We start from the raw sequence: 22,515 nt of genomic DNA, 5'->3' as shown, positions 1-22,515 counted from the left end.
ACAGCACTAGATGACAAATGATTAATTATTGATCAGTTTCAGACGTGTTTCATGTAAACAGTGATGTAGAGTGTTTCAGTGCATGGTAACAACCTGATAACTATTACATGTCCATATTACATTAAAGACGTGTTACAAGGAAGGACAATACATTTGTGTGTGTATAAAGTTCTCAGGGAAAGTGAGGCAGACACACAATCGGAAGTTCTGCATTACAGATATGTAACTGTCATTTAATGAGAGTTGTGAAAGAGGCATGGTGTGTTCAGGGACTGTCGGATATATGTGACATGTTTCAAATGTACGTGTACAAACCCGATGACTGAAGAGATAAAGCATGTTTTTTTCAAAACAGAAATATGTTTAAACCTATTTTTGACTTTGTTCTCTGGCTTCAGCATAAAATGTCTAAAAGAGTAGAGTGTCATGGAGGTCTGAGCTGAGTGTGCGTCCATGAAGGCAACCGCACCGACGCACTCTCCCCACGTGATGCACGTACGGGTGTATCTGCTGGTGACGTACACGGCACACGACACCAAAAGTGAGCCGGGCAGGCTGCTTTGTAGTTTTCTGTGACAAACACAACACCCTGCAGGATGTCAGTGGTTTGTGTTGCTCTGAGTCGGAATGTGTTGGCCGTCAGGAATTGTGCCATGATGGGGGTGAGTATAACATAATTTAATACATCTTTAGACATGATATGACACGTGGGGCTTTTTGTAAACGCTAAATTATTATTGCCGGCAAAATTGTTACACATAGAACATACGTACACATATGTACCTTTCAGTTTTTATAAGGTAAATTCCAAATGTGAATAGAGTAAACAAATCACATCACAGCTTTGTGTGTTATTAAGACTCCACAGTGAATGATCTGTGTCTGACTTCAAAGGCGTATACAGCTCGTTTATATGTCTGGAAGAGTTCTATGTATGTAACATTAGGGGTCATTAACACGTGTTCACACCTCATAGGTTAACAGAAATATTAAAGTCATTGTTGGAGAAAAGTCAGTTAGATAACTGAACACCGCAAAGTGATGTAACGCTTCCTCGTCAGTTCATCCAAGCTGCCACTAGAGGGAGCTTCTGTACTGCCTTGTATTAATAATCATAAACAATGTAGATATCTAAAACATTACAATTTCATTTTAATACACGTTCATCTCACAGAGGACATTCCGGGGTTTTTTTAAATGATTGTCCAATAACCGGAAGGTTGGTGATTCGATCCCAACTCCTCCCTAGTCACTGTTGTGTGTTCTTGGGCAAGACACTTCACCCTAGCCTGTGGCGCGCCTTGCTAGTCATTGTATGACACTGCTTGTGCAGCAGCCATAACGAATTTCCCTCTGGGATTAATACAGTATCTAAAATAAAAAAATAAAAAAATAAAAAAATAAATAAATTTCGCCGCCAATGCCAAATGTATCTGCTACAAATTCCAAGCTACAGACTCCAGTTTAGTCTTAAAACGCTCGTTAGATGCTGCTCTATCAAACTTGTTTTCAGAATGTTTTTCCGTGCGCCAGGCTCTCAAAGTTGGAGTGGTTTTTGAGGTCTCCTCTGAGTTTAACATGGCAGGCAGGGCTGTTACCATGGTGACAGGCTGACAACAAGAAGCATACAAGCAGCCATATTTGTAGTCTTTGTCACATTTTAAGCATTATATGTGTCATATTGATCATCCTTCAGCTGTATACTACTTTTCCACATTCAAATCATACAGCCTGAGCTTCTTATAGTCTTATGGTATTATTCCAGCCTCAGACCTTTCATATGGTATATTCACAGGCTATTCTTTAAGGTCATGACTTCATACTGTTCTTGTCTTCAGCTGTGTCTCTTTCATGTCATCATGATATTAAGATTTTCTACTTTTCAAAATAAGAGCTTCATCTTTTCAAATTCTTAACCGTGTTTCAGCAAATTAAATTCAGATTGCAGATTCTCCAGCAATTCAGCGCAATCTTTCACATCAGCGTTCAAAGCAATGCTTCAGCTGCAGCAATCAATCTTGTTTTAATTTGATCTTGATATGTTTTTATTCCCTAATTATCTCATTAATGTGTTTTGTTTTGTGCAACACAAATACAGTCTTGTTGTTGTTTGTGAGAGTTGAGCTGTTGGTATGTGTGTCTTTTTGCGTCTCAGGATAGAATTACCAAATGCCTCCCATTTTAACCTTGCTTCATGTAACCAACAGAGGTCATATCACGTGTCCATAACTTTTGTTTATAATCTTTATTTCTTATTTGTTTCTTTTATAGAGGTGATGTAAAAATTATTGCTTCCATTTTGTGTTGAAATCCTTTCTTCCTCGTGGTACAGATGGTGCGGCATGCACAGACTGCAGCTGCTCCGGCTCCTGAATCCAGGATCAAAAAATTTCAGATTTATCGCTGGGACCCCGACAAGGCTGGAGACAAACCCCGAATGCAGACGTATGAAGTAGACCTAAACACGTAAGTCATAGCTGGATCATGATCAAAACATTAGTGAGCTGTGTTTTACTTCACATCTACTGACACATTGTTGTTGATACAGCTGTGGTCCTATGGTTCTGGATGCCCTTATTAAAATCAAGAATGAAGTAGACCCCACGCTCACATTCAGACGTTCCTGCCGTGAGGGTAAGACACAGTTTTGTTCATCAGCAGTTCAATATATTTCCACCGAAATGAACATGAGAGCAGATCTATTCTTTGTGAAATTCTTAAGGCATCTGCGGCTCGTGTGCCATGAACATAAATGGAGGCAACACTCTGGCGTGCCTTAACAAAATCGACAACAACACGAGCAAAGCCACCAAAATCTACCCGCTCCCACACATGTATGTGGTCAAAGATCTGGTGCCTGTAAGTACTGCGAGTGATGTCTACAGCAGCTGTACTAGATGTTCATGAAGACTGAAGTTCATTTGTCATTATTTCCACCAGGACATGAGCAACTTCTACGCACAGTACAAATCCATCGAGCCGTACTTAAAGAAGAAAGATGAAACTCAGGAAGGGAAGGAGCAGTATTTCCAGTCAGTGGAGGACAGACAAAAGCTGGTAGGTTAAGCAGCTTCCTGCTGTAACCTGAACAGAGCTTTACACACATGATAAAGCACGTCCTCCAGCAACCACGTTGAGTGCATCACTGAATGTGGTTACTGTATATCTCTATGTAACAAAGTTATTTATATAACATCTACCTCATATTCAACATCAACAGGACGGCCTGTATGAGTGCATCCTCTGTGCCTGCTGCAGCACCAGCTGTCCAAGCTACTGGTGGAATGGAGACAAATATCTGGGACCTGCTGTCCTGATGCAGGTGGGTAAAGAAAAGACGTCCTGAGAACATCTGTCCTAATCATACTTCATCATGACATACACCAAACACTGAATATTAGCTGAAACTGTCACACCTGTTTGTTTCCTGCAGGCATACAGGTGGATGATTGACTCCCGCGATGAGTTCACAGAGGAGCGTCTGTCCAAACTTCAGGACCCCTTCTCCCTTTACCGCTGCCACACCATCATGAACTGCACCAAGACCTGCCCGAAGGTACTCAAACTCATCTACATACTTGGTCTCATGAGTGTGGAGTGTTTCTCACAGTGTGTGTGACTCGCTCCTCTACAGGGACTCAACCCGGGAAAAGCCATCGCAGAGATCAAGAAAATGATGGCGACTTACAGAGAGAAGAACGCAGCAGCAGCAGCTTCATAACCTTTAACAAAGTAACTGGAGATCAGGAGGTGGAAGGAAGACAAGAGCCAACTACTCCTGCTTACATCAGCACATTCTGGGATTTGGACAGTGCCTGAGGTCTGTGTGTAAGGGAACAGAAAAAACTTGAACTTGTGAGAATAGCTGATTTGAGTGAATGTTAATCAAAATTGTGAAAGTGCTGCAACATGTTGGATCACAGTTCTGCTGAAAATTCAAAGTTGTTATGAAATTGTATTCATATATATATGTGTGTGTTCATTAAAGATGTGTGGAGCTCAGTATGGCAATTTAATTTGCACCTTACACTGCAATACAAAAATATAAATCTAATGGGCCCTGGAGAAAACAATGCAAACATTTACACCTGCACTCTTAACCCATTAATCTGTGACTGTGTTGAGACCCCAAAGGAAAGAGAGCTAAACGGAATCCAACCAGTCCACACATGTTACTATTGTGACATGTTAATGTGTCACATCATGTTAAGCTGGCTGTCCTGCAACAACTGAGGGAAACTGTGTAAAATAGTTGGTTTGTGTATTTTAGGGACTTTAAGGAGAGTATTATTCTATATTTAAGTACTTTTACCATCCCCTTTTTTCATTCAATGTTTATTATTGTTCTTGTTACATCATAGACCTTACAGTTCATAGCAGTATTTACAAACAACCCTGATTGCAGACTGCAGATACACATTTTAGCTAAGTTTTCCTGATTAAAACCAGCACCAACTTTATTTTTGTATGATGAACTAAAACATATCTAAAGTCGCTCTACAGAAAGTGATTGATGATAATGTTTATATTACAGTCTGTATAATGTATTAATAGAAGATGGATCAGGCAGAGATTGTTTTATTGATCCCTGAGAGTCAATGTAGTTGTTACATTTAATTTTGCAAAAGTGCAAACAGATCATCCTACCCAAATACTGAGGGGAATTGCTCAGTGGTTCATGAGAAGTTTCCCAGCAGCCTTCAGGACTAACAGCATAATGAAGGGATGGTTCAGGATCAGCGTAGGAAAAACTGTGTTGTCCCTGAAGTATTTCAGTCAAATAAAGATGAATAATCTCTGTATTTAATCCCTGAAAGCAAATACACAAACATTTCCTTCAAACTCTGGATCACTTGACAGATCAGACACTTTTATTCTGTTCTGTGTGATCTGTTTGGAGGCCCACCTCCCACTTTGAAACACCCTAACAAATTAATCTGTTGCTGCTGATGTGATCAAACCAACAGAAGCCAGCTCAGAGTGCACAGACTGAGCTGAAATCAGGAGAAGTACTTCAGATGAAATTCTAGCAGCTGTGATAAACCTTGTTCACAGAATAATCAGTTTTACTGTGGCCTGCAAAAACAGCATAAACTCTTCATATTAAATTCATGTTCTAATAATATAATGCAGAATAATCCAGCAGGGGCCCTCTGCTTATATGAGTCAGGTCACTTATGGGACCCTTTATTTTGACTGTGATTGATATTTACACATTATATCCTTTACAAGACAAGATATAATAATATAAAATATATCATAAATATATCATTTACATTTATTTAATTCTAATTTATGTGACTGTGACTGAAGATCATTTTCTATTTTTATGACATTTAGATTTCAAGACATACACACACCATATTTAATAAAATATAAAACGTGTAAAAATATGATCTAGGCTACTTAATGTAGTTTTAAAACAAAACAAGTTTTGAATTCCAAAGATGCGAATGAGTGGGTGTCATGGTAACCGGACAGAGGCTATATAAGGCTGCTGACCCTCCACACGCCGGTGGAGGGTCAGCTGGTAGGGCTGGTAGGACTGAAATATTTTCTTCTTTTTTCATGACAAAATCAGTGATTTAGCCTCATAAACGCATTTAAAAGTATCCTAGCATGAAAGACTTGTGTGACTTTGCTAGTTTATGGGCGCACAGTTCACCCTCTGGGACCCAGTTTGTTGGTAAAAAGTCAAAAATCAACTTTCACTCGACGCACTCTTCGTGAAAACTGCTTGTTTGTTGGATAAAAGTCATCAGACTTCTCAGGGAAGCTGTGAAGCGCTATTAAGAGTGTTTAGCTCAGTTAGCTCCGATATGTTGACGCTGTCATGCTAACAGTGAAGCTACAGCTAACATTATGCTGCTGTAACATCACGTGTTTCTGTGTGAAACACTGTTTGTTAAATGCATTATAATCATTAGTTTTTGCAATATAGTGTGATCAGGCAGGAAATGTGTGCAGATCAAAGCCAGGCTGTAGTGTAGCATGTCCTGCTGTGTTTGAGTAGATGTTTATTTTTGAAAAATGGACCATTAATAGTGAGTGTTACTTTGAACATGCAGTGATATGTATAAAAGGACCTCAAGCATTTATCATGATGCCACAAACAACTCAACTACATAATAAATGTTTGTGTATCATCATGATCTGTCAGTGTAACACAAACAGCCAATAACCAATAGCTAATCAATAACCTGTGGTCCAGTGGTGTTAGCTGTGTTTCCTGTCAGATTACCTAATTTCTCTATGGTGATTAATACAATCATTCTTAATCTTAATCTTATAGTCATTCTCATGTCGTCATCTCAACACTAGCAGAACTCTCTCACTTTGACTCTTTGTTTGAACCTTTTTCATGTTTTTCTCCTCAGAGGACGACGACCTTGTCATCGAGCGTCCCCCAGAAGACCTTCCTGAGGACTTCCTGCTTCCTGAGGGCAACGATGACGACCGTGTCCCATACGAGGATGAGGGGGAGCCTCTCCGCTTGGGGAACTTCGTCTTCTGGAAGGATGATGCAGACTTTACTCAACTCCTTGGTGACATGGAGTGTGGTGAGGAGGAGGAGGTCGACATGGTGAACTGGGACAAGGAGGATTCTGGCTATGGTAGCATGATTGGGGACTCTGAACTCTCAGAGGACAAGGATGATGGGGACCCGTCCGGCTTGCAGAAATTCTTGGTGGCCTGGTGGAAGGATGCAGACTTTCCTCCACTCTTTGGTGACATTGAGTTTGGTAAGGAGGAGGAGGAGGAGGAGGAGGAGGAGGAGGAGGAGGGGGAGGAGGAGGAGAAGGAGGAGGAGGAGGGGGAGGAGGAGGAGAAGGAGGAGGAGGAGGTCGACGTGGAGGACTGGGACAGTGAGGATTCTGGCTATAGTAGCATGACCGATGACTCTGAACTCTCAGAGGACGAGGATGATGGGGACCCGTCCGGCTTGCAGGAATTCTTGGTGGCCAGGTGGGAGGATGCAGACTTTCCTCCACTCTTTGGTGACACTGAGTTTGGTAAGGAGGAGGAGGAGGAGGAGGAGGAGGAGGAGGAGGAGGAGGACGACGTGGAGGACTGGGACAGTGAGGATTCTGGCTATATTAGCATGACCGATGACTCTGAACTCTCAGAGGACGAGGATGATGGGGATGACATGCAACCTCTGTCTCCCTTCCAGCAGGTCCTCTTGGAGGACCTGTCTGAGTCTGGGAGACGTGAGATTGCCGATGATGTCTCCATCATTTCGGTCTCTGGTGTTCATGAGGTCGCTGCTGGCGCTCCTCTGGTCCGCTTTGACTTTGGAAGCTTTGGAAGCGTCTCCCCTGAGGAGCCTGCTGCTAAACGACCAAAGTTGGACCTGCCCCAGGACTCCATGCCCTCCACTTCAGGTGCCAGCTCCACTGCACCAAGGATGATGGAGGAAGTCTACAGACACTCCGCACCCTCCACTTCAGGCGCCAGCTCCTCCTCAAACCGGAGACCCGCTCCGTCAGCTTCAGGCCTGGGGCGTGGCCCGTTTGCTCCTAGATGGTCTGACGACAGCGACTCCGACTGAGGAGATCTGCTGTGGTCTGGAGTTAAGGTAAGTGAAGGTAGAGGTAAGTCCATAGTGTAGAATTATCACTGTTAATTTGGCTGTGTAAAGATAAGTGACAATAACAAAATGTTCATCAGACTCAGTGTGTCTTCTAGTCTCTCCCCTCTCTCTCTCTCTCTCTCTCTCTCTCTCTCTTCTCTAACAGGTGGATTTTTAGCAGCTGAAAAGATTCAGGATTTCCTTGATAACAGAAGACCAGCTGGAGAGGGGGCCCTGTGTGTCAGTGGGCTCTGTAAGTAGTCCCCTCAGTAGGACCAGTGCAGAACTGCTGAAGCTAACAGCTCTGACTTTATGCTGATGATGTTTCTTACAGCATCAAAGCAGTCCAGTGAGAGAGAGTGCCATACACCAGTGAGTACACTGGAGGCTATGCAGGTAAAGTGTCTTGCCCAAGTATAGCAGGGTTGTCCAGTAACCTTCCGGTTACAATTAATAATTAATAATTAATAATGTAATATTGTAAATAATGTATAGTCGTTGTATGGCTCCTTAATGCCATCCAGCCAGGCCTGACAGTACTTAAGAGTTTTATTATAGTTCAGCATGTTTCATAGAGAGAAAAAAACTGACACGTGTCATTAAATCACAACCATGCGGTTCCATGTGTCCATATGTAAAACAGACAGCACATTCACTCAGTATGAGACTTAAAAAGAGAAAGATGATAACAAACATTAATGACATTCTCTCTCAGTGAGGTGTGATTCTTTGTTCTGTAGCTCTCTGTTCAACAAAAACGAAACACACGAGTCACGACACGCACATGTCGGGTGCTCATTCATAGCTGACCGGGCTACTTCCGACACAGCCCAAACGTCGGTTCCGAGTCTCCGACAGCTACATAAAGCTTTATTTAAAACACAAAGTGATAAAATAATGATTGGGGGGGAAATACTAACTGTCGAGCGCTTGTTTTCACAAATATTGTTTCATTGACAACACTGAGCTCTGTATATTTCCCATCACTAGTCTGACTCAGCGCTATTAGCATTGTTAGATGCAGCCCAATAGCAAAACTAGCTAGCTTACCTGTAATACACCTGAGAGTCTTGCTATTGATTGTTCAGTTGTCTTCTAGGCACGTAGTTAATTCAGACAGTGTACAGATAAAGTCGTTCACTGTTTTGGGTAATTACATTTAAAACAACAGTCCGCCAAATTAGCGTTTTTCTTTTTTGGGGGTATGTTTATGAAACACAACCTACCAGGAAATAAAGCCACTCCTTCAATTGTTAGCATTGTAGCAAACAAGCTAACGTGCGCAGTCACTACTAGGAGTAAGTAACTCCTCCCGTGAAGTAAATTAAATACTTCTGTGTCCAGTAGTAGTAACGTTACATATATTTCCTGATAAGGTGACACACTTTAACTGTTGTTCAGCAACCTTCCAACACTTTCCCTTTACTTTGTTTCACCGCACGCAGCTAACCGCGAGCTAAGCCCGGAGAGCAGTTTAGCTAGCTGAAGTAGAAACAGCGTTTGATAAAAGTTATACAACAAAATCACATACCTCCGGATAGCTGTGGTCTTTAGCTGTGGTCTTCGTATATACTGTTCATATTAGTGTGCGGAAGTGCAGCGCAGCAGCAATCCAACAACAACGTTTGAAGGGGCGGGAGGAGAGATTCTTCTTCTTCTCCTCTGCTGGCTTCCGGTGAGGAGAGGTGGGTGATGGCGCCCTCTACAGATACACAATGCTGTTTTTAATTTGATTTATTCAATACATTAGATGCAGACTGTTAGATATTTGTTTACAGAATCTGAGAACACCCGTGATGTTTTATTTTACTTTGCATCAGTTTCACATGTAATACTACAAATAAATGAAATGTCAAAACAGTTTGTTTTCTTTTAGAATAGAATAGAATAGAATATACTTTATTAATCCCTTTGGGAAGGTCCCTCGGGGAAATTTGGGTACAAGCAGCACTACAACACCAACAGTCAGAGCAAGAGTTAAATAGAATAAGATAAAATAGAATAAAATAGAATATAGTGCAGTAAAAAATAAAGGATAAGAGGAATTATTTACAAACATTGCACACCAGCATAGATTGTCATGTGATATAGTGCAGTAATGTAAAGGAATTGTGTACAAAAAATTTGCACAGCAGCATAAATGGTAATGTAGTATAGTGCAGTAAATGTAAACAAACATTGCACAGCAGCATAAATGGTACAGGATTATTGCACATGTAAATTATTGCACGTGTGTTGTATCAGGCGGGCTGTGCTCCTCCCTTCCTTCTCCCCCTCCTGCCAAAAGCAGAGTTGTAGAGTTTGATGGATCGGGGGACAAAGGAGTCTCTGAGTCTGTTGGTCCTGCTCTTGGGGAGGAGCAGCCTGTGACTGTTCTGGCTCCTCTGAGCGCTGATGACAGTGTGCAGAGGATGACTGGCATCGTCCACAATAGCCAGGAGTTTTCTTAGTGTTCTCCTCTCTGCCACTGTCACCAGGGAGTCCAGCTTCATGCCGACCACAGAGCCGGCCCGCCTGATAAGTCTGTCCAGCCTGTTAGCACACCTTTTGTTTATGTTACCCCCCCAACAGACAACAGCATAAAAAAGTGTACTGGCCACCACAGACTGGTAGAACATCCACAGGAGTTTCCTGCAGATGTTGAAGGCTCCCAGTCTTCGCAGGAAGTACAGTCGGCTCTGGCCCTTCTTGTACAGGTGATCTGTACAGCATGTCCAGTCCAGCTTGTTGTCCAGCCACAACCCGAGGTACTTGTAGTTGCCTACAATCTCCACCTCGTCGTCCCTGACGGTCACTGGACGTGGCTGTGGGCTGGACTTCCTGAAGTCGATGACCAGCTCCTTAGTCTTTGAGGTGTTAAGCTGGAGATGGTTCACCTGACTCCAGGTGACATCTGAGGACATCCATACTTCATCTACATTAATTCAACAAGTGCATGATCAATGAATATGATCTGCCTGTGATGTATGATCTAATTTGACCTCAGCTCAAAGTCCTCCCTCTGTCTGAGGAGGTTCTGGAAGGCTTTCTCTCGGTAAATGAAAAAGTTTCTGTTCCGCTCCAGGTCCTGAGCGTTGATAATGCGGGTCACCAGAGCTTGCTGAATGGCCGAAGACTCACAGGGATGGTGCTGCACGTTGTGACTGACGTTTCTCCAAGGCTCGATGACTAACATGTGTTCTTCCTCCTTCCTGCTGTGCCCAGCAGAAATATTGAGTGTGTTTTTATTTATCATACCTACAGTGGTGTCATTGTTTCCCTTCCTGTCTTCGTTGAGTCCAACGTCCTCTGTGGAGCCATGAGTTTTACAGCTTCCAGCAGTTGAATTGGGTGTGGTAGAGTCATTGAATATATCAGCCGAGACACTTGGACTGACCAAACTGATATTAAAAAGGACACTGCTGGAGCATGTTGTATTGGTTGCACTGGTTTCTTTTGGACCACTGGCTGCATTGATTGCAGTGTGATGTGGGCCTGGAGCTGCAGTCTCCTGGATGTTTCTGCGCAGATAAGCTGCGTAGCCCTGAATCAGGTGATTCAGTCCTGTCTTATAAGAAAAATGCAGTGATTTAGCAGATCCCAAAGGCACAGAGTTCAGACGGACCTGTTGGAAGAAGAACAAAAGTATATCTGAGCTTGTCTGTTTTTTAGCACCTTGTCAGACATAACAGAGCTCTTACTTAAGTTGCATTGTGGGTAATGTAGGCAACAGTTTAAGGCACAAAAAAGCATGTGGATACTGCACCATATGGTCATTGACATGTTTCATCTGGAGTTTTCGCCTGCCCGTCCTTACCTGGTGCAGTCTCAGGTGCAGGTGAAAAGCTGCTCCTGCCAACCACTGCTGCATGGACACTGAGCTCATTCTCTTCTTGTTAATCATCCTCTCATAATGATCAAGCAGTTCAAGTTTCAGCAAACTGTCGTAGAGCTCCGTGGTTTCGGCCATTGTCTCCTGGTTGTTGGCGATGCCAGGAATGAGGCGGAGGTAGCTGTTAATTAGCTGGCCAATTCTTGAAGAGGTACTGATGCCAAAAATCATCATGGCCTGGGGTCCCTGCGTTGATAGATGGCCCTCTGTGGATGATCCTTGCACTCGGACCTGATAAGATAACAATTTTTGATTTTTTTTTCTACAAAAAACACACAAAACTGAACAGCTTTGCCTACATGTTGGGCAACCTGGTCAAAAAGCATGGACAGAGCCAGAGCAATGACCCCTACTCCTCCATAGGTGACCCTGCTGCCCCCCAGCTCTCCGATCAGGCTCTGTCTGAACGCCGCTTGCTGCTCTCTGCTCATACCCCGCTGCAGGAAACCATATCGATGCTGCAGTGCTGCTGAGGAGTCCAGTGACAGGAAGGTTGTGAGGACGGGATCCAAGGAGATATCAGGGATGATGCTGGCATCTCGTGCCACAGAGAACAGCTGGTGGACGGTGGCTGGAGAAGGAAGACACAAACCGCGGCCCATCGGGATCATGGCTGCAACTGTCAGTTTAACCAGTGTGTGCTGAGTGTTATCTGTGTTATCTCTGTGTGTTTATTCGGCCCATTCAGGAGGATGTTATCAACGTGACCAGTCCACCATAGAGAGCATGAACAGGAATACAAATGCATGACCTCTTTGTTTAATGAAACAAGGGTTATGCACAAACCTCAGATGTCCTGTAGTTTGAGTCTACATGTTCTGTTTGCAGCCTGTTTCACTGCAGCTGTGGACATAAACAGGCTGAATAGTCTTTTACATCGTTCATTGTTTATGAAAATAGGACCTTCCTGTTTTATGCAAATTTGTTTTGAAGGACATGAACAAATGATTTTAGTTGCTATGACTGCTTTGCTGTTTTTTCCACAGTGGCTGCATAATAATTGATCATATTAATTATAACGCTGCGGTCTCTCACACTTTGGATGGGTCAATACTCTGTTCTATTCAGAGCATGCCTGTCTGTGCTCATCTGCCCCTCAGCCTAGGATAAATATGAACAAAATCTTCTGTCTGCTGTGACAAAATCAATACAATCTTTTTTTACAATTTTTTTTAGCTCAATTTTTGAATATACTGATAAAGTTTCTTATCTATATCTAAAAGGAGATTATATCTCTGTAAGCTATATTTAGGAATTTATACTCAATAGCATGAAAAATCAAGTGTTCCAAATGTTTTGACATCATAGAAGAATTACAAAACCAGAAATGAAGAAAGTATCCCTGCAACTGAACGGAACAGTCACATTGGCATTTTAGACACTATTAAACACTATTAAACACGAACACTGAACATTAAGAGACTTGACTTAGACTTGCCGTCAGTGACTTGAGGCTTGAACCTGGAAGATATTTCACACAACACAAGATTCCATCCAGACTTACTGCAGAACAGTGAGTGAAGATGGATTGCTTCATTTGGCCATCACTAGTCCTGGCTATAATCGAGGAGCGTCAAATTAAGTGTGACCCAAGTCCTAATGAATAAACTGCGAGTCCTCATCTCTACCTAACACCACAGTCAGCATTAATTAGGTTCTGCGCTTGAACCACTCATATGGTAAATAAACCAGAACCACCACCTGTTATTATTTATATTGTTATATCTTATTAAATATTTAACAATATGACACTTATAGGCTATTTTTTATTTTTTTTAAAGTGTGTGTGTGAGAGAGAGACAAGAGGGCTTCTTCTTGGAGGTGGACTTAAATCTGAGAATTTACTGAGACTTTTTTCCCTCAGAATTGTCGAATTCTGGAAAAAAACAAGTAAAAATCTGAGATTTTTTTGCACAACTGTCAGATGTTGTTTTAGTTGACAGCTTTTATTGGAAGCTTGTAAGCTGTAAGGTTCTGCTGCCTCTTATTCGCTTTGTTCTTCTTTGTTTTATACTGCAGGTCTGGTTCATTATACTCTTCTTGTCTCTGCAGCCACGATGGTTTTTTTTGGTTTATGGTTTATGGTTTTGGATCTGAGGAGGACAAAGGCTCCAGTGACCCCTACCAGCATCAAAGGGGTCAGTGTGGAGGTGGTGGAGGAGTACAAATACCTAGGAATGTACTTGGACCACAAACTGGACTGGAATAAGAACGTGGACACTGTTTACAGGAAGGGCCAGAGTCGCCTCTACTCTCTGAGGCAGCTGAGGTCCTTCAACATCTGCAGGACGATGATGAGGATGTTTTATGAGTCTGTGGTGGTCAGTGCCATCATGTATGCTGTTGTCTGCTGGGGAAGCAGTCTGAGGGTGAGGGACATAAACAGACTCAACAGAATCATCAGGAAGGGCGGCCATGTTGTAGGAGAGGACCTGGACTCTCTGACAGAGGTGTGTCAGAGGAGGATGTTGTCCAAAATAAAGGCCATACTGGACTGTCCCTCCCACCCGCTCCACACTGTGCTGACCAGCTATAGGAGCTCGTTCAGCAACAGACTCCGACTCCCACAATGCACCACTGAGAGACACAGGAAGTCATTCCTGCCTGTGTCAATCAAACTACTGAACTCTGAACTGTAACAGTCACTCAGACACTGTACATTCATACTGGTACATTCATGTCATGCTCTTTACTATGTAAAGGTTTATACAGTAGTATGTTCTTTAGGTAACAACTCAGGGATTTAAATGCTGTCTAGGTATTTAGATATTTATTATATATTTCTGTTTCATATTTCAATTCACTTTTATTCTATGTGTCTGTAACAAACAAGAATTTCCCCTCGGGGATAAATAAAGTAATTTCTGATTCTGATCTGATTCTGATTAGTGCCTGTTGATGGATTTCACATCTCCCTGTGCTGTAAACACAAACTTTAAGTGCACAGAAATGAGAAGACTTCTCATAGCCTGCATCTGATGTATACCCATACAAAACCTCCATTTACAGGGCCGAGCAGCCCAAACACTGCTCTTCCTTCGACTTGATATGTCTGATACAAAAAGACAAATACGACTGTTGAACAACGATACTGGCAGCAGATGGAACAGCCATCTTGGCTCCTGATGAGAGATGTACTGCAGTTTTGTGGTCAAACATTTTGGTGGTAACAGGTTTACACATAAATAGCTCTTAATGATGGAGACAGTTTTGCCCTAATATTGCTTCAAGAAGGTTTTAGTAAATTCTTGCTTTGTGAGGCAGAAAGATGTTATTAATCCCAAATAATTAGACTGTTCCTTTAAGAATGACTGTTGTACTGTAGACACCTACATGAACCAACAGGCCAACATACACAGAGGAAACAAAGTGAATGATGTTTTATGTGACGTTGGTTCAACTGTGAGACTCACGTGCCTCAACTGAATTCAAGCACAGCCTTACAGCCCTCTCTAGGGACAGCTGTATTTCAGGGTGATCAGTGTTTGTTCATATGTCCTGATTTTTGGCACTTTTATTGATGATAACCAAAGGTATTTTAATTATACTTTTTAGTGTGTTAATGTAAAAATAAAAAAATAAATTCATTGTCAAGAGAAGTTCAGTTATTGGCAGGTTTTCTTTACTTGTTTTACATCAGTCCTGGACATTTTTTATACATTGACATAATGTAATAACAATGGATTCACATACAATTGGCAATAAACAATAAGAAGGCTAAAAATCCACATAGAAGTATATTCACAGGTCTCATTAAATCTGTAGCCCTCTGTGAGCTTCAGCTTCTCATTAAACACGTCATCCAGTTTCCACGTGACTGCACTGACCAATTGTAAAATCCCAATTTCAGTAGCAGCAAACCAATGTTCACCGCAGGTTCAATGCTAATATTTAAAAAAGTCTTTAAATTATTTATTGGAGCGTTTAAAAATGTTCCTCTTCTATTTACCAACTTAATTCAAGAAGCTAAAATAAAAATACATGTTAGCTTGTAATGTAAACATTAGCGTGCTAACAAAATGCTAACGTAGCTTGCTTGCTAACTTTGCTACTAAGCAGCTAGCTAAAAAAAACAGGTTGCTTGGTTTCAAAACTGTAGGCAGGAGACGAGAAAATGCATTTTTTAAACAACATCCGAAACCTCCGTCACAGTCCTATGATCTTCGGGCTCAACAGTTGGTTTCTTCTACGAGCAAGAAGCATCTTTTTTTGCGAAGGAAAGCGGTTAAAACGAGACCTTATCTTCAATTAAGGAGTCAATCAGAGCAGACCATCGGCACTGAGCACCCGGTGAGAACTCACACACACTTTGAGCTAGTTTGGCCTCCGTAAGAGCTAAATAACAACATACTGAAATGCCGTTCATATAATATATTTATTAGTGTCTGTGTGTGAAATTGTTCGCTAAGGTAGCAGTAAGTTAAAATGCCCACAGCCTCTTATTAAGGGAGCCTGAAGATAAGTTTTCTATTACTGTGTGTCACAGACACGGACAGTCCATCTTTCTCCGGACGACTTCAGGGACGTCAGTCAGACATGGACCTCATGGAAGAACTTGAGCATGTTGTGCGGGGACTGGAGTGGGCTGAGGTGGACCCAACTTTTGACGAGGACTTGCGTGACATCCTCTACTCATCCCCTCCTTTTCTTCCTCCTGCTGCATCCTGTGTCCACCCTCAGGGACAAGCTGGTTCTGTGTTTGAGCAGCAAACTCCACCAGCTGGATACCAGCACTGTCAGACAGGGACAGCTAGCCAGGGACAGGTAAGACACTGAGCACAGATCAGGGATTTATGTCATCAAAACTTTATCCAGAAACTATGCTGGCTGCTAAAGGCCGGAAGACAGGACAGATTCAATCAAGTGACTCTGTTCTGTGAAGTATGCTGACTGTTCACACTGCTCACATGTTATATGTTGATCTTTGAAATGAGGGTGTGTATTACAGCTTCCCTCTCTCTCTCTACACCACCTGCAGGATCTGTATGACATGTCTGTGTTTGACACAGCAGCAGCGGTGGCTTATGCTCCTTCAACACCAGTAAGACCCTGTTTAACCACACACTCAGCTCATGTGTGAATGACAGACAGATGACAGCAGCACAACATGTCTAATCACCTGTTCTCTGTGCATCTGCAGGCTGAGAGTGACCAGTGGATAAATCCATCTCACACCTTACAGGGGGACTTTTGTGAGCTGCTGGGTTTCTCACCTGATTCTCCACCCGTAAGCTAACCGCACACATTCTTGATCGATGATCACACACCCACAGAGGCTCATTTTTGACAGCATGTGATTATTTACACAGTTTCATTTTATAAATAGAGGGTAAACTCCCCCTGGTGGACAGATAACAGCAGCACAACATGTCTAATCACGTTCTCTGTTCTCTCCCCAGTTTAACGGACCAGTTGACATCGCCGTCCCATATTCTGTCATCGAACCGTGAGTAATTCATACAAACCTGACGGAGCTTCTGCTATCTGCGCTGCCTTCTGATCTCAGAGTCTGTTCATGTAGGAGCAGACAGGTGGCCTATGAGCAGGTGGCTCCACCACACACTGTTACTTCTTCTCTCACCAGCACATCAAACTAAGTTTATCATTATTTGGGTGTAATTCACCTAAACAGATAAGATAAGATAAAACTTTATTAATCCTGAAGGAAATTCTTGTGCCTGAGGTATCAAGTTACATTAAATGCAGTTAAGTACAGAGTATAAGAGTATAAGTGTCACTATAATCTAAATCAGAGTACAGTACGCAGTATGAGCACAATATATGATACATGGATACAAATATGGAGATATAAGGTGCTAAGTAAACATAAATATAGACCAGTGGAGGGAATGACAGTGATGCCTAACATGATTATCTAGCTCTTCTCCCTACAGAAGGAGTTATACAGTCTGATGGCCACTGGCAGGAAGGACCTCCTGTGGCGTTCTGTGCTGCTCCTCGGTAGTCTCAGTCTAGTGCTGAAAGTGCTTCTGCAGTGTGTCATGCAGGGGGTGAGACGTGTTGTTACGAATACTGAGGAGTTTCCTCAGTATCCTCCTCTCCGTCACCTCCACCACAGACTCCAGCTCCACTCCCAGTACCGAGCCAGCCTTCCTGATGAGCTTGTTGAGTCTGTTGGTGTCGGCCGTCTTCATCCTGCTGCCCCAGCACACTACAGAGTAGAAGATGACGCTGGAGACCTCCGAGTGGTAAAACAAAACAGCTGCCAAAGATAGATTCTTGTGTCCTCATTGTGGTATATTTGTCTTTCCTTTTAGAAAGAGAAGGTGTGAGGAGGAAGAGGATGGCCAAGGATGGGCGACCATATGTAAAGAAGCATTACATGACCTCCTATACCCATCCCCTCCTCCTCTTCCTCCTGCTGCATCCTGTGCCCAACCTCAGGGACAAGGTGGTTTTGTGTTAGAGCAGCAAACTCCACCACCTGCTGCTCCCGTCTGCTTGCAGCCAGGATACCAGCACTGTCAGACAGGGACAGCTAGCCAGGGACAGGTAAGACACTGAGCACAGATCAGGGATTTATGTCATCAAAACTTTATCCAGAAACTATGCTGGCTGCTAAAGGCTGGAAGACAGGACAGATTCAATCAAGTGACTCTGTTCTGTGAAGTATGCTGACTGTTCACACTGCTCACATGTTATATGTTGATCTTTGAAATGAGGGTGTGTATTACAGCTTCCCTCTCTCTCTCTACACCACCTGCAGGATGTGTATGACACGTCTGTGTGTGACACAGCAGCAGCGGCGGCTTATGCTCTTTCAACACCAGTAAGACCCTGTTTAACCACACACTCAGCTCGTGTGTGAATGACAGACAGCTGTCAGCAGCACAACATGTCTAATCACGTTCTGTGTTCTCTCCGCAGTTTAACGGACCAGTTGACATCGCCGTCCCGTATTTTGTCATCGAACCGTGAGTAAATCATACAAATCTAACAGCTTCTGCTATCTGCGCTGCCTTCTAATCTCAGAGTCTGTTCATATAGGAGCAGACAGGTGGCCTATGAGCTGGTGGCTCCACCACACACTTCTCCTCTCACCAGCAAATCAAAGTGAGTTTGTCATTATTTGGGTGTAATTCACCTAAACAGCTGCCAAAGAGAGATTCTTGTGTCCTCATTGTGGTATATTTGTCTTTCCTTTTAGAAAGAGAAGGCGTGAGAGGGAAGATGATGGACGACCTTACGTCAAGAAGCCCCGAAATGCGTTCATCATCTTTCTGCAGGAACAGAGGCCAAAGGTCCTGGCAGAAAAGACCTTTAAAGACAGCGCGGCTGTCAACGCATTCGTAGGACAGACAGTGAGTGTGTTTTTTATCTTACAGTCATACATGTATGTCACAGCTTTATCATCTCTAGAGAGCAAATCTGTTTAATCACATGAGCAGTAAACAAAGCCACATTTAAAGTTCCACATGTAAGAATCAGGCACCAATGTTTAGCAAAACACTGTGTGTTTGTGTATATATTATCATGTAATTGATCAATGATATAAACCTATGTATTGTGTCTTAACAGTGTGGACTGCAGTTCACATACTGACACACAGGTGTCAGTATTAGCAAAGCTTTTCTGACTCTTCCATGTAGAACATGAACTGTGAATCTGTGTATATTTAGCAAATCCAGAGTTGGATGTTGAATGTTTGCACTTGTGTTTGTGTGTGTCAGTGCATGTGGTGCTGATGTTGTATTGTTATCTGTCTACAGTGGAACTTGATGTCACCAGAGGATCAGTCCCCGTACTACACACTGGCTGCAGTAGAGAAACACCTTCATGCTCTGCAATACCCTGAGTGGTCCACCAGCGACAACTATGTATGTACAGTTTGCATCACTGCTCCACAGTCTTTGCAAAGAGTTTTTTATCAGCTGAAATCCAACAGAATGTGTTTGATTTTAGGGCAAAAAGAAGAGGAGAGACAGAAGGCGAGCTCCAGCCACAGGTAAGTCACATGCCAAATGTGGTGACTATAAGATGAGAGTTCATGTCAAAGTTGTGACGACTGATCATGTTTGTGTGTGTTCCTCTGCAGAAAAACCTGAAAATGAGATGCGGCCTCCAGCCTCCCCTGCAGCCGGCGCTTCTAACGATCAGGACTCAACAGAAAACCTGCTGCAGTTCCTTATGGCGCTGAATGTCCCCCTTTCTTAAGAGCACCCCCACCAGTGTTCTCAGAGGCCCTAATGTATATATGTACATAACATTTCTGCACAAGTTTGTTCGTTTATTTTTGCATTTTATAATTTTCTTTTAATATTTTTTATTTTTATATTTTGTTTTATTTTAGTAGTTTTTAAGTAACACACTTTGTAATGTATGCTGAACATGTATTTATCTGAATTTGTATGTATATATCACAATAATACACCTATGACCCAATCCCATTGACTGTTTTTACCCTGTGTTTTTTCCTGTGTCCCTCCACCATGACTACTACCCACTGGGTGAGTGGGGCAGTGGTTGAAAGCTTCCCTGCATCGTTAGTGCCTGTTGATGGATTTCACATCTAACAAACATTTCTGCACAAACATTTCTGCACAAACATTTCTGCACACACCGTAACATTTCTGCACAATTTTGTTCGTTTATTTTTGCATTTTATCTTTTCTTTTAATATTTTATATTTTTATATTTTATTAGTTTTTAAGTAACACACTTTGTAATGTATGCCTGAACATGTATTTATCTGAATTTGTATGTATATGTATATATCACAATAATACACCTATGACCCAATCCCATTGACTGTTTTTACCCTGTGTTTTTTCCTGTGTCCCTCCACCATGACTACTACCCACTGGGTGAGTGGGGCAGTGGTTGGAAGCTTCCTGCATCATTAGTGCCTGTTGATGGATTTCACATCTCCCTGTGCTGTAAACACAAACTTTAAGTGCACAGAAATGAGAAGACTTCTCATAGCCTGCATCTGATGTATACCCATACAAAACCTCCATTTACAGGGCCGAGTAGCCCAAACGCTGCTCTTCCTTCGACTGAATGGGTCTGATACAAAGTGACAAATGCTTTAAAAATACTGATACACTGAACTTGACATCTCCCCCTTTCCTGCACATACATACACAAACAGTTTCATCTGTGGGTGGGTGGATTGTTGCACTAGAGGGAGTAACTGAAGTGGGTTGGCTGCTCCATAGAAAACAAATGACCTCTGATTGTCTAATGCCAACTTTGTGAAGAGACCAAAGAGGGGCTCCTCTGTGGTTTGATACTGCACCAAGTGGCTAATGTTAGCTTCCTTCAGCCAGGATGGAATATGCCTTCAGGAGCCTTTTTTCTGACATTTTAACATCTGTAGAGCACTGTCAATATTGACATCCATAATGTTTACTGTGATTTTAAAGTTCAGCCTCTAAACTCAAAGCTCCATGCTCCAGCTGGATGGATAAATGCTGGCTGTGCTGCCGCGTGTGTGTGTGTGTGTGTGTGTAAGCTGACAACAAGCTGCAAAATACATCCAGAGGAACTTTCCACTCTGCCTGCCTGCAGTCACAGCGGCAGTGATCCTTTGTGTGCTGGTGTGTTGGTCAATACTGCTCTGTTTGGCAGCTCGGCTCAGGTTGAGCATTTCTGTGACGCTGATGCTGATGAAGCTTTCATCTGTTTTGAGAACAAAGTATATTTCATGCTGATAATGAAATGGCCAGTGTCCATAATAAAAACATTAAAGAGGTATCAGTCCATTTAGTTTTACAGTGTTTTTCATATCATTAAACTTTTTAAATGACAAAACACTGTCTACAAGGACATTTTACATCTCTGTTGATGGGAAAATCACACATTTCAGAGAGCTGCTGTGGTGTATTGTAAATGGTGAATTACTTTGACCTGTAGAGGGCGCTAGCCGCTTGTGGGACATGTTAAGAAGAGAGCAGAATAAAAAGGTCATCTTGAAGTACAGTCGGTGACTCACGCATGGTTTTTGTTAAGAGGACACGACATGGTGTCAGAAGTGCCGCTGTAGCTTCGACTCAGGAGGAATTGCTGCACTTTCGGAGCCAACACGGTCCACATCAAGGAGTGAGGAGATAGGAACCGGGGAGCAGGTTGAATGAGCGCTAGCAGTGACGAGGAAGGAGCTAGCACAATGGCTAACGCTTCCAATGCGACGTTCAGCATTCAGCCACCTGAACCGTTCGATTTCTCAAAGCCACAGGAGTGGACGAGGTGGATAAGGAGGTTTGAGAGAATGTTGTCTATGAACGCGCACGGTTCAACGTGAGAAAACAAGAAGCTAACGAGAGTGTTGATGCATTCGTAACTGCTTTATACAGACTAGCAGAGCACTGCTGTTACGGACCCTGCATGGCGAACTGATAAGAGATAGAATAGCGGTTGGATTAGCAGATTCGAGACTTTCTGAACGCATGCAGATGGAGAGAGAGATTTGAGCCTGGACAAAGCCATTGACATGGCCCGGCCATCAGAAGAAATCCAAAAGCAACAGAACACGCTGAGGCAGGATGCTAGCACCGCTAAGACAACAGATGTCAGCTCAGTGGACAGGCTGTGGCAAGGAAAACGGCAAACAGGTGAAAAATTATTCTATAATTCTAAAAACCCTGGCTCAAAGCCGCACGAAAGATACAGCGTCAAAGTGCATAAAGGCTCTCAATGCCACAAATGCGGTGGCATGCCTCATGCTGGACAGGAGTGCCCTGCTAATGATGCTAATGATGCTAAATGCAGGTCCTGCGGGAAGCGGGGTCATTACCAGCGTGTGTGCCGCACAGCCAGAGCGGTACATGAAACACAGGCAGAGGAGGAAAGTTTCTTTCTTGGCTCAATGACTTCGGATGATAACACATGGACTGTCAAACTTGAGATGATGGTCAAGGCTATCACTTTCAAACTGGACACTGGAGCAGATGTTACAGCTGTGTCACAGTCAGACTTTGACAGCATGTTTTTGAGCCTGTGCTCCAAAGGCCAAAAAAAACTCTGTTGGGTCCAGGACAGATTCCTTTGAAAGTGTCAGGTTTCACAAGTCTCGTGCTAAAGAAAGGTGCCAAGCAAGCTATGGAGAATG

At 42.8% G+C, this 22,515-nt stretch overlaps 2 protein-coding genes and 1 long non-coding RNA gene across 3 annotated transcripts; 1 reads left to right on the top strand and 2 right to left on the bottom strand.

Annotated features, from left to right (window-relative positions):
- The first annotated feature begins 504 nt into the window (after positions 1-504).
- On the top strand, positions 505-4,002 carry LOC114438738 (succinate dehydrogenase [ubiquinone] iron-sulfur subunit, mitochondrial-like). The gene is made up of 8 exons (XM_028410266.1): positions 505-662; positions 2,333-2,466; positions 2,549-2,634; positions 2,723-2,859; positions 2,941-3,057; positions 3,221-3,322; positions 3,434-3,556; positions 3,635-4,002. Exons 1-8 carry the CDS (start codon positions 597-599, stop codon positions 3,719-3,721), a joined length of 852 nt encoding a protein of 283 aa, XP_028266067.1. The 5' UTR covers positions 505-596; the 3' UTR covers positions 3,722-4,002.
- A 560-nt stretch (positions 4,003-4,562) lies between these two features.
- LOC114438739 (uncharacterized) lies at positions 4,563-9,398 on the bottom strand. Its single transcript, XR_003670989.1, has 2 exons — positions 9,105-9,398; positions 4,563-7,568 (listed from the first exon to the last, which is right to left on the bottom strand). It is a non-coding gene; the product is annotated as an uncharacterized LOC114438739 (long non-coding RNA).
- A 1,146-nt stretch (positions 9,399-10,544) lies between these two features.
- On the bottom strand, positions 10,545-12,441 carry LOC114438267 (uncharacterized). Its single transcript, XM_028409491.1, has 3 exons — positions 11,744-12,441; positions 11,370-11,675; positions 10,545-11,177 (listed from the first exon to the last, which is right to left on the bottom strand). The coding sequence occupies exons 1-3, from the start codon at positions 12,053-12,055 to the stop codon at positions 10,545-10,547; spliced, it is 1,251 nt and encodes a 416-aa protein (XP_028265292.1). The 5' UTR covers positions 12,056-12,441.
- Between the last annotated feature and the right edge of the window lie 10,074 nt (positions 12,442-22,515).

The sequence above is a fragment of the Parambassis ranga genome, chromosome 7, assembly GCF_900634625.1.
Source record: "Parambassis ranga chromosome 7, fParRan2.1, whole genome shotgun sequence".
Classification (NCBI taxonomy): domain Eukaryota; kingdom Metazoa; phylum Chordata; class Actinopteri; family Ambassidae; genus Parambassis; species Parambassis ranga.
The sequence above is the reverse complement of the archived record's forward strand: the minus strand, read 5'-3'. Positions and strand labels throughout refer to the sequence as shown.

Bases quoted from the DNA above. Each gene is read 5' to 3' on its own strand.
- LOC114438738 (XM_028410266.1), top strand. From the start codon at position 597: ATGTCAGTGGTTTGTGTTGCTCTGAGTCGGAATGTGTTGGCCGTCAGG. The intron at 2,467-2,548 runs GTAAGTCATAGC...TTGTTGATACAG, and splicing joins TATGAAGTAGACCTAAACAC to CTGTGGTCCTATGGTTCTGG. The intron at 2,860-2,940 runs GTAAGTACTGCG...TATTTCCACCAG, and splicing joins TGGTCAAAGATCTGGTGCCT to GACATGAGCAACTTCTACGC.
- LOC114438267 (XM_028409491.1), bottom strand. From the start codon at position 12,055: ATGATCCCGATGGGCCGCGGTTTGTGTCTTCCTTCTCCAGCCACCGTC. The intron at 11,676-11,743 runs GTAGGCAAAGCT...TTATCTTATCAG, and splicing joins TTGACCAGGTTGCCCAACAT to GTCCGAGTGCAAGGATCATC. The intron at 11,178-11,369 runs GTAAGGACGGGC...TTCTTCCAACAG, and splicing joins TGCACCTGAGACTGCACCAG to GTCCGTCTGAACTCTGTGCC.